At 65.1% G+C, this 10,333-nt stretch overlaps 2 protein-coding genes across 4 annotated transcripts; one reads left to right on the top strand and one right to left on the bottom strand.

Moving 5' to 3' along the window:
- The first annotated feature begins 3,119 nt into the window (after positions 1-3,119).
- On the top strand, positions 3,120-5,544 carry POLR2H (RNA polymerase II, I and III subunit H). 2 transcript variants are annotated; one of them, XM_040613795.1, is made up of 5 exons: positions 3,125-3,278; positions 3,781-3,864; positions 4,591-4,684; positions 4,825-4,908; positions 5,024-5,544. In XM_040613795.1, the coding sequence occupies exons 1-5, from the start codon at positions 3,206-3,208 to the stop codon at positions 5,139-5,141; spliced, it is 453 nt and encodes a 150-aa protein (XP_040469729.1). In that variant the 5' UTR covers positions 3,125-3,205; the 3' UTR covers positions 5,142-5,544. The 2 variants fall into 2 exon arrangements, with proteins under 2 accessions (XP_040469730.1, XP_040469729.1); XM_040613796.1 differs by lacking the exons at positions 4,591-4,684; positions 4,825-4,908 and having other exon boundaries at positions 3,120-3,278; positions 5,024-5,121.
- Positions 5,545-5,945: 401 nt separating this feature from the next.
- LOC121097141 (erythropoietin-like) lies at positions 5,946-9,632 on the bottom strand. Of its 2 annotated transcripts, XM_040613909.1 has the most exons (6): positions 9,471-9,632; positions 8,046-8,501; positions 7,047-7,174; positions 6,873-6,959; positions 6,483-6,647; positions 5,946-6,372 (listed from the first exon to the last, which is right to left on the bottom strand). In XM_040613909.1, the coding sequence occupies exons 2-6, from the start codon at positions 8,056-8,058 to the stop codon at positions 6,226-6,228; spliced, it is 540 nt and encodes a 179-aa protein (XP_040469843.1). In that variant the 5' UTR covers positions 8,059-8,501; positions 9,471-9,632; the 3' UTR covers positions 5,946-6,225. The 2 variants fall into 2 exon arrangements, with proteins under 2 accessions (XP_040469843.1, XP_040469842.1); XM_040613908.1 differs by having other exon boundaries at positions 7,047-8,501.
- Positions 9,633-10,333: the final 701 nt, after the last annotated feature.

Raw genomic sequence — 10,333 nt, 5'->3', positions numbered from 1 at the left:
AGCACAGGGCTGGCATTAGCTGGGGACATGGGTCCCTCTGGCCACCTCCACTCCTGTGGCATGGCACAGCATGGCACGGCATGGCAGGGGGTCAGCAAGGCAGCAAGCACACAGGCAGAGCCAGGGCAGGCGGGGATGTAATGCAAGGAAAAGCGGGGTGCCCTGGTCTCTGCCAATGCCGGCCAGATTTACGCCAGGGCCAGCCCCCCCGAGCTGATCCTGCCCCACAGGCTGCCTGGGCATGAGGCCGAGGAAAGGGCTTGGGGCTGAGGAGGGGGCTTGGCATCGTGGCCATGCCACACAGCCAGTGCCCGGGGGTTCAGGTCCATGCCAGGCTCCTGCTGCCACCCCGGCCCCATGGCATCTGGGGGGCACCTGGAAACCTGTGTCCCCCCTGCCCCACCAGCTGGTCCTGCGGGTGGCTGTGTGCCCGTGACCTCTGCGTGGGGCCGTGCCCGCCTGTGCCCAGGGTCGGGGCTCAGGTGTGCCCCGGTCCCGCAAGGGCAGGGAGACAGACGGCACTGCCGGCTGGCAGGGTCCGCGGGCAGCAGTGCCCACGGGGCGCTGCCTCACCGGCTGGTGAGCACAGCCCCGGCTGCCTGCCGGCCTGCACCAAGTGTGCCAGGTCTCAGCAGGGGCAAGCAGGGACAGCTGGGCAGGATAAGCCCTTTGTGTCACCCTGCAGTGGCCCTGAGAGCATCCAAGCAGGGGGCACAACCCTGCCAAGCCCCCCCCTCCACAGCCTGAATCACAGTGGGCTCCCAGGGGGTACCCTTGAGCACAGTGGGGGCTGGCACATGGGCCCCTCCCCAAAAAACAACCCTGCCCCCCCCCCCTCCCCCAGCCCAGTGGCCCCTCACCTGGTGGGTCACATCTCTCCAGGACAGGACCCCGGGGATGCTGGAGAGGGCAACTGGTCAGACTGCTGAGCCTAGCTGAGGCAGGGGTTCCCCCCGGTCGGGGTAGACGTCCCCCTGTCTGGCACACCCCGGGGGTGCTCTGCCATGCTCTGTGTGTTGCTGCCACCCCCTGGCAATGTGCACAGCCCCGGCTGCCCTCCGCAGCCCAGCCCGGCACCCCCGCAGCAGGCAGGGGCACCCCGGCTGCAGGATGCCAGGGAGGGCGCAGGGGGCTTGAGGAGGGGGTCCACACCCCACCCTCGCACCAGGCAGGGTGCCTGGCCATGGCCACACACCCTGGCAGGGGGATCTGGAGGTCTGTGCCCCCATGCGAGCCTGGGTGGGCAGAGTAGGGAGGGGGCGCAAGGCTTGCGGGGGTGGGGGGGGGGGAGCATCACCCATCCGGATGATGATTAGAAGGAGCCGGGGTTATGTCCCAGCGCATTAAGGCTGTCCCCGTTGAATGTCACAGCCGCAGGGTGACCCCGCCATGAACCGCCTGCACGCCTCCCCTGACAGCCCACCAGCCCCCTCCCCGGCACACCAGAGCCCCCCGCTGCGTGTCACCACGCTGCCCTGTCCCGCTGCCTGCGCCTCGCAGATGCGCTGGCACTGTGTCACGGCAGGGACATGCCATGGAGAGGTCACACAGGGGTGCACTGGGGTACCACAGACATCCAGGGATGGGGGGCACCGGCTACCGCCCCGGGCCACATCCTGGAGACGTCTGGTTCCCGGGGACAGCGTGGGCTATGTCCCCACACAGCCACCTCGCTGTAGGCACCAGGGCCACACACACGGACCGGTGTCTCATAGATGTCCCCACTCATGGCCTCGTGGTCGCCAGTGAGCTGTTGCCATGTGCCACGCACACGATGCCGTGCCATCCGCCCTCCTCGGTCCCCACCACACCGGGACACCTACCCCACCACCTGCCCTCGTGCCAGCCCCCTCGCTGCCCTCTCTGGGCAGGGACCCTCCGCCCAAACGGGGGGGGGGGGGGGGGCAGGGTCCCCGCTGTCCCCGTCTGGCCCAAGCCAGGGCAGCATCGATTCGAGGCCAGATGGGGGGGGCACTGGGGGGCTAGGGGGGGGCAGGGCTGAACTCTCGACCCCGCGCCGGCAGCTGCCCGAGGTGCGAGCACCCCGTGGTGCTCCAGCACGTGAAGCCGCCCTCAGTCGTCGTCGTCCCCCCCCGCCCGCTCCCCTCACGGTTCATCGGCAGGCCACGGGTGGGGGCCGCCCCCACCCCTCCCCCACGTGGCTGCCGTGGGAGGGGGGAGGTGCCGGCGGGGGCTGCAGCCCCCCTGGCTGCTGAGGCTGCGCAGCTCATCACACCAGTGCCCAGCGGCGGCCGGGGGGGGCGGGTGAAGCCCCTCTGCCCCACGGCTGGGGGGCGCTGTGAGCCCCCCGCGGGGTAGCCCGGACCCCCGCCCCCGCGGGGCCGGGCCGCTGGCTGGGGGCGGCCCTGGGCCGGGGCCCGCCCTTGGCCGTGGGGGACTCGGGGCCGTGCGCGGCTTCATCCGCGGCCTCGCAGCTCCCTCTGCCGGCACCCGGCCGGGCCGCCTCCCCGGGGGAGCCGAGCGCAGGAGCCCCGCCGGCGGCAGGCTCCGGGGGGCAGCCCACGGCACCGCGGCCGCGCCGGGGCCAGGCCGGCCCCCCACTGCAGTGCACCCCTCTCTGCAGCCCACCCCCCTGCAATGCACCCCCGCTGCTGTGCACCCCCATTGCAGCGCACCCATTGCAATCCCCCCATTGCAATGCCCCCATTGCGGTGCGCCCCCATGGCAGTGCGCTCCCATGGCAGTGCGCCCCCATTGCGGTGTGCCCCCATTGCGGTGCGCCCCCATTGCGGTGCCCCCATGGCAGTGCGCTCCCATTGCGGTGCGCTCCCATTGCGGTGCGCCCCCATTGCAGTGCGCCCTCACTGCAGCGCATCCCCATTGCAGTGTCCCTCATTGCAATGCAACCCCATCGCAGTGCACCCCTACTGCAGCGCGCCCCCGCCGCACTGCAACGACCCCCACCTGGCCGCCCCCCTTTGCAGTGTCCCCCCGCAATCGCGGTGCCCCGGCGCCGGGGGTGCCAGCGCAGCCCGGTGACCCCGCCGGGAATCTGCAGCCCGGGGAGGGGAGGGGAGGCGCGCACTAGGGCCGCGCGGACTCCCGCCACCGCCCGATCGCCCCGCCCACCCTGAGGCTACTTCCGCCCCGCGGCGGAAGGGCGCTTTGCCGGCCGAGGGGCGGTGGAAGTGAGGGCGCGTCATCGGCCGGCGCCTGGCGGGAGCAGGTACGCGGAGGCGCCGCCATGGCCGGGATACTCTTTGAGGACATCTTCGACGTGAAGGACATCGACCCCGAGGGCAAGAAGTTCGACCGTGGTGAGTGGGGCCCCGCGCCGCCTCCCCGCGCTCCCGCCGGGCCCCAGCCTGGGCCTGCGCCTGCGCCGCTTCAGGCCGAAGGTGCTTGGCGCTGCCCTCCCGCCGGCGTCCTGTGAGCTCCCTCAGCGCGTCCCCGTCCCGCACCGGTTCCCCCCCTGCCCATTCCGCCGGCGGTGTCCCTAGTGCCGCATTCCTTCACCATCATCTGGCACCGACCCCACCGTGTGTTGCTGCACACCGGTGCACCCTGCTTCCCCAGCCCGGCTTCTGTGCCCCTTCGCACCCGCACGGCTCCTGGTGCGCTCGGATCCCCGCACCACCGTGTTCCTCTCCCCATCTGTGCACACCTCAGTCAGCTCCCAGACTCTGGCATCCATCCCCATGCGCTGTACACCCCTTCCCTACAAATAGCTTAGGTGCCAGCCTGGGGTGGGGACCCTGCTGCCACACGGCCCCTGGGAGTCTTCTCTGTCCTTGCCCTTGACTCTGTTCCTCTCTCCAGTGTCCCGCCTGCACTGTGAGAGTGAGTCCTTCAAGATGGACCTCATCTTGGATGTAAACATCCAGATCTACCCTGTGGACCTCGGTAAGCCCTTAGGCTGCTAGTCCAGAGTGTGCCTGAGGCAGTGGCAGCCCGGGCAGGCGAGGTTAGAGAGGTGTGTGTTGGTGCTTGGGGGAGGAGGACTGAATTTGCTGTGAACAAGGAATGAGCTGTCCTTGTGCCCCTGTGCTGTCTCCAGATCACAGGAGGCACTGGGCACTCTCGGCGTGCTGGGGCTGAGCCAGATTCTGATTGCCCTCACTGTTTGTGTTCAGGCATGTCTCTGGCCCATTCCACAGAGATGCTGTCTAGTGAAATTGCCTCAGCTGGTGGCAACTGAGCTTTAAAGGACACCTTTTGAAATGAGCTTCTGTGGCTAAATATATTGAATGATTGAAAGTCTTACCCTCTGTGAAGCACAGAAGTGCTGGAACTGACACTGCAGGGTCTCGTGTACCTGCCCAGGGTCCAGCCAGGCTCCCTGGGACTTCCACGAGAGTATCTTGCTGTGTCCTGTGAAAAGATCAGCGGTGGTGTCCTGGTGGATCTGGTCTCTTCCATGGTGATTACCAGTGCCTGTGGGGAATGGGGAGAAAGAGGATCCAGTGTGATCTTTCCCGTGTTTCCCACAATCCTGTTGGAGGGCTGAAGGCAGGTACAGGGTTTGTGCTAAACCTGCCACTCTTGCCATCACCCCAAGATCTGCTGTGGCTGCTGCTGCTGTGGCTGCACCTTCTGCCTCCTCACCGCTCCTCTGCCCTCTCCTCCCAGGGGACAAATTCCGCCTGGTCATTGCCAGCACCTTGTATGAAGATGGCACCCTGGATGATGGCGAGTATAACCCCACGGACGACAGGCCGTCCAGGTATGGGCGTCCAGCTGGGACCTACGTGGGGTGGATGAGAGAAAAAGTGAAGTGCTGAGGGGCTGTGAGGTGCCTTCTCCCAAAGGATGCTTAGCTGGGGGAATACCCAGGTTTGACTCTTCTTTGAACTCCCATTGCAGGGCAGACCAGTTCGAGTATGTGATGTATGGCAAGGTGTACAGGATTGAAGGGGATGAGACCTCCACGGAAGCAGCCACGCGCCTGTGAGTGCCTGTTGGCAGAAGTGGGGAGGCGTGGTGCCTTGAGGTGGTGTGGGGGAGGCACTGGGATCTCCCATGGGATTCCCTGCTCTCACTGCTCCTCTTTTTCCCACCCCAGCTCTGCCTATGTGTCTTATGGGGGGCTGCTTATGCGGCTGCAGGGAGACGCAAACAATCTGCATGGTTTTGAAGTGGATTCTCGAGTTTACCTGCTGATGAAGAAGCTGGCCTTCTAGGAAACCTGCCTCTGTGGGCTGCCCCAAAGACATTCTGCTGGCAAGCAAACAGGAGCCCTGTGACCCCAAATCCAGCAGGATGTCCCAGAGCTGGGGAGGAGGGAGAAGTCCCCTCTTCATCCCAGCTTCTTCTGACTCCTGCTGGGATCCGCAACCCCCTCTTTACAAGGAGAGAGGTGCCTGATGGCCAAGTGGAGACTGCTGTGTGCTCCGCAGTCCTGCCTGCTGGGAGTCTCTTCACCTCTGCCATCCTGTGCTTCAACAGCAGGATCAGCCCTGGCTCTGGCCAGGGCAGCTGGACTGGGACAACTGCCTGTCTGCCTCGAGGCTGGGGACTGTTTCCTAAGGAACCATCCTGAGGCAGGCCAGGCTTGTTCTTCATTAAACTAGGATGCGTTTTCTAGATCTGGCTCTTCTGGCTGAGAGATGAGGATGGCAGGGAGCGTGTACACGCCTATGGGGGGCAAAGGGGGCCCATACCACTTTACCAAAGGACAGGTAGTCCAAACCTGCCCTGGGCTCTTCTTTGCCACCCCTCTGGGCACGGTGCATGCTGGGGGTAGGAAGAGGCAGGTGGGTGTAGCGGGAGGAGTGGTAGCGCACGTCCCCAGGTGGGTCTGGAACCCGACACAGCCTGCCAGCCCTGCAGAGCTGGTGGCTGCCGCGGGAGGGAGCTGGGTGCGGGGGAGAGGCCGGGAGCAGGTCCCCGAGGGGCTGCTTCTTCCTGAAGCCCCTGGGGGTGTGCAGGCCCCCTGCCAAGGCCACAGTAGTGAGGGAAAAGGAGGACATAAACAACTCTTTAGAAAAATAGCTCTTTAATTGTAAAGCATTCACAGTAGAGGTGCTTGCCAGAGTGGGAGCAAGGCTTCTGCCCACTGGTGCATGGGTGTTGCTGCTGTCTGCCTCCATGGGCCATGCAGTTGCTGAAAGCTTGAGGAACAGGAGCCAACCCTTTCCCTGAAGACACCTTCCTGGGCACCCAGAGCACAGCTCAGTGTCCAGCAGGATTGCTCTGACCTGGGATCGATGGTGAACCCTGTGTGCAGCCTCACTGGGCCCTGCACCAAGGCTCTCTGTCACACCCTTAGCCTTGCTTGCACAAGTTCTTGGCCAGGTCGTTGAAGAAGAAGTGCAGCTTGCCCTGCACCAGTTGCCGGTAGGTGAGAAAGATGCCAGTGATTTGGGTCTGCTCCATGGAGCCTTGGGAACAGCCTGGCTCCCAGGGTCCTGCCTGAAGGGTGAGAGTGGGACAAGAGGGGTGAGGAACGCTGTTGTACCCAGCCCAGTGCAGCCGGCACCAGTGCCAGGGTGGTCTGTCTGACCTGGGAAGGAAGGTCTCACCTCCCAGCTGAAGGTCTGCAGGAGCAGGAGGAAGGAGTTGGCATGTTGGTAAAGCTGGTTCAGCTGCCTGGACCCACACTCCTCAGTCACCTGGCTCTGGGCCCCTGCCACGGCACCCACCAGCAGTGCCAGGTCACGCAGGATCTCCTGCCGCTTGGTCTCATTCTGGGGGAACAGGCAGTGAGCGGGCTGACCCGTGGGCCTGATTCATTCCTATGTCCACTCTAGTCTGGATGGGGTCTTCCACCTCCCCATGCTGCCAGGTACACCCACAGGCACCTTGTTTGACACTTCTGGTGCCTGTGCCATCCCAGGGGTTCCTTCTACAGCCCCATGGGCACCCTAGTGGCAGCACCATCCTGCCAGCACCATCCTCCCAGCCCCTCTCACCGATTTGGATTTCCACTCTTGGTGGCTGAAGCCCACAAAGGGCAGTACCGCAGGTGGGTTGAGTGCAGGCAGTGCCTGGCACTGGCCCTATGGGGAAGAGGAGATGGTGAGGTGAGATACCAGGAACTGTGCCCGTCCCTGGCCTTGGGTTTTGGTGGGGGACTGTATCCTCACCACTCTCTTCTCCATGTCCTTGGCCTCTCCGATGTACTTCTGGATGAGTCTGTTGTCACAGACCAACCGTGTTAGGCTGGCATGGCCCTCTTCCATATGCAGGAGGAAGGATGTGAGGAGGAGCAGTCCTGGGGGAGACAGGGTTACCGTGGGCACTGTGCCATGCCTCCCTGGGCAGCTGCAGCCCAGGGCCATGTCTGCAGTGGTAAGATCTCGCCCCAGCCCGGTGGTGGCCTTGGCAGCCCTGCAGTAGGGGTGCAGGGAGAGGTCTAGGGAGGCTGAGGAGGGCCTGCTGCCGCCCTTGGGTCAGTCAGTGCGGGTGCCCGGTGCTCGCTGGGGAGAGCCAGGGTTTCCATGCTGGTGGTGTGTGCCAAGGGGGCTGCACAGTCACATCTGTGCCAGGTTTTTCGACTGCTGCAGGTGGGGAGCAGGGTTGCATTCCCTGCACAGACTGGGAGCAACTCTCCCGATCTGTGCCAGGAGCAGCTCTGGGTGTGACGTGCGCTTTGGGAAAAATCCCTGCTTGCAGCATCCTGCAGTGCTAGTCTGCTACTTGCTGCTGCTCTGGCCGAGGGCTCGCCTGCCAGCACTGCCTTCCCCAGTGCCACTGGCACGCTGCTGCCCTGCACACCTCTCGGCCAGGCGGCTGCTGTGCCCAGTGACCGCCCATCCTGGCAAGAGGCATTTCCTCTTCAAAGGCCCTCTGTGCATCCACCTGCCTCGCTGCCTGCCTTGGCCCTGCATCTGTCCCCAAAAGCCCTCAGCGCAGCCTGCTTCCCTGGGATGGGCATGGAGAGATGCTTGACCGCCCTTGCATCCAGGTGGAAGCCAGGTCCAACCAAGCCAGAGCCACCCTCTTGGGTCTGCTTCCCATCTGTGGGGCTCATCCCTCGGGGCGCCCACGCAGGGAACGCTCTGGCTGTGTGGCCGTGATGTCCGCTGCCCACACAATGCCCCTTCCTGCTGGTTCCCGTTCCCCCCTTTTAGCCACGCACTCACTGTTCAGCTCCATGCTCAGCTGGGGGCTTCGGCCCTGTATCTTCCACCCTGCGGCCAGCGGCTGCTCCCCAGCTCCCGTCCCCCTTCCATGGAGGGTGGTGGTGGCGCGGGCTCCCCGCGAGCTGCCCAGCCGGGACGGAGGGCCGGGGGCCGGGGGCGCCCCTGGGGCGGCAGGGCGCAGCTCTCCGGCTCCGGCCGGGCCGCCTAGCCCAGGCAGCGCGATTTCCTGTTGTGTCGCCGCTGACCTTCCAGCAAAATCGCGGCGGGGGCCCCGGGCCCGGGGATCGGCTTCCTGCCTCCGGCCGCTTCCTCCCTTGGCTCAGGGCACGGGAAGGGCGTCCCCGGGCGCCCTCCGGGGCTGCTCACCTGCCCCCCGGCCTGAGCGCTTGGCTGTGGCGATGTCAGCGGCCAGCGTCTCGGCTGTGCCTGGCCAGGGGCTGAAGGTGGCCTTGGTACCTGCAGAAGAGATGGTGTTGGTGATCCTGTGCTGGGCGGCCCTGGGACCATCAGTTCTGACAGGGTCGTGCTGTGGCAGCAAGGTCTGAAGGCCACCAAAACCCTTTCCCAGAGGTAAACTTCGTCCCTGGTCAACTTCACCCAGAGGTGGAACCCAAGCACAGTTACCTTCTCCTAGAGGTGGACCCCAGCCCTGGTGACCCTTGCCTAGAGGTGGGCTCTGAGCCCTGTATCCATCGCCCAGAGATGGACCCCAACCCCAGTGACCCTTGCCCAGAGGTGGGCTCTGAGCCCTGTATCCATCACCTAGAGGTAACTGGGAGCTGGAGAACCCTGGTGTGGCTGTGGTGCAGGGGGACCCCTCCAAGCTGGGGAGAGTGATGGAGCTCAGGGAACTGGCTGGCACATGGTCCTGGGGCTGTTTCCCCAGGGGTGTTGGTTGGGGGTGGGTCAGGTGAAGCACCCACAAACAGCGCCTCACTGGGTAGGAGAAGCACAGGGGTCTGTCCAGCACCAGGCCCTTCCATGGCCACGTCACCCCCTGCCCCGCAGCAAACCCAGCCCCCGCAGAGCACCCTGGCTGCAGACGGGGGGGTGCACACACCCATTGTGTGTACATGCACGCACGTGTGTGTCCATATGGCGCACACATACACACCCCCGATGTGCACCCTCAAGCCCACGTGTGCACACGTGCACTTCCTGCAGCACGTGTGGGGGTACACTCCTAGATAACCCTTGGGGCTGGGCTTCCCTTTGGGGGGGACCCCCGCCACCCCACATCCTCTTGCCCCTGGTCCCCCCCCCAGCCTGTGCGCTTCCTTCTCACACCCCTGCTCTCTCGCGCTCCCACCCTTCTCCCTGCGGCCGGCAGTTCCCGGCAGTGCCTGGCCGGGTGACAGCAGTCAAAGTAAACACCTCAGCCCTGCTCCACCTGCCCCATGCCCTGCTCGGTGCCCGGCAGCCCACCTTGCGGGTCGCAGGGTGCCCAGATGGGGGGTCCAAGCAGGTGCCGTGACTGGCAGCCCAGCTCCCCTGGGGTACAGCTGGCAGCAGCCGGAGTGGAGAGCACTGGGGTCAAACACCGCCAGGCTTCCCACACACGGCCGTGCCCCGTCTCTGCGGACGTGACAAGCTGCAAACGCGCCAGCCAGCACCCTCAGCCCCTCTGCCAGCGCTGGCCCTGCTCCCACTGCTGGCCCTGTGCCAGTCCCTGCCGTGCCTGTGCCATGCCTGCGTCCCCGTCCCTTTCTGGGTGCAAAACCATTGACAATGCCAGGCTGGAGAGCTGCGGCACCCTGCGCTCCCTGCTTGCCCTCATAATTAGGCAAACGAACCAATCAGGGTAAACCAGAGGGCAGCTGGAAACTGGATATTTGCTGAACCCCAGTGGGCACTGAGGCACCTCAAGATGCCTACAACAGCCCCTTCTCTCCAAAAGGTTCCTTTCCAGCTGTGCCAACAGCTGGTGGGCAGTGGGAGCCCCTGCCTGCAGGCAGCCCAGTAGTCTTCTGCTGAAAAGGGCAATGCCAGCATTTGCTGCCCATGCCAGCGGGGCAGGGAGGGATGTGGAGGGGAGCCCCTGCAGTTGCCCACCATGTCTCCCCCAGCCCAAATCCACAGATACTGTGTACTGTGGAGGGAGGGGATGTGGGGGCAGTGGACCCCAAGAGGGACATGGGGGCTCTGGCCAAGCCGGGCAGGAGTCTGGCAGGGGGCAGGAAGCCGGGCGGGGGCTGTGGGGCTGTGCAGCTGGCCGGATCTTGGTGCCAAGTTTCCCACCTTTCCTTACAGGGTGCAAAGTATCGGGAATCCCGCTGCAGGGGGGCAGC

Source organism: Falco naumanni, chromosome 13 (assembly GCF_017639655.2).
Source record: "Falco naumanni isolate bFalNau1 chromosome 13, bFalNau1.pat, whole genome shotgun sequence".
Lineage (NCBI taxonomy): Eukaryota > Metazoa > Chordata > Aves > Falconiformes > Falconidae > Falco > Falco naumanni.
The sequence above is the reverse complement of the archived record's forward strand: the minus strand, read 5'-3'. Positions and strand labels throughout refer to the sequence as shown.

What these genes read in the sequence shown, in the direction of transcription:
- POLR2H (XM_040613795.1), top strand. Translation starts at nt 3,206, where the DNA reads ATGGCCGGGATACTCTTTGAGGACATCTTCGACGTGAAGGACATCGAC. An exon ending in GGGCAAGAAGTTCGACCGTG is followed by an intron (nt 3,279 to 3,780) that starts GTGAGTGGGGCC and finishes TCCTCTCTCCAG; the next exon opens with TGTCCCGCCTGCACTGTGAG. An exon ending in ACGGACGACAGGCCGTCCAG is followed by an intron (nt 4,685 to 4,824) that starts GTATGGGCGTCC and finishes CTCCCATTGCAG; the next exon opens with GGCAGACCAGTTCGAGTATG.
- LOC121097141 (XM_040613908.1), bottom strand. Translation starts at nt 7,241, where the DNA reads ATGGCCCTGGGCTGCAGCTGCCCAGGGAGGCATGGCACAGTGCCCACG. An exon ending in AGGACATGGAGAAGAGAGTG is followed by an intron (nt 6,960 to 7,046) that starts GTGAGGATACAG and finishes TCTTCCCCATAG; the next exon opens with GGCCAGTGCCAGGCACTGCC. An exon ending in AAGAGTGGAAATCCAAATCG is followed by an intron (nt 6,648 to 6,872) that starts GTGAGAGGGGCT and finishes CTGTTCCCCCAG; the next exon opens with AATGAGACCAAGCGGCAGGA.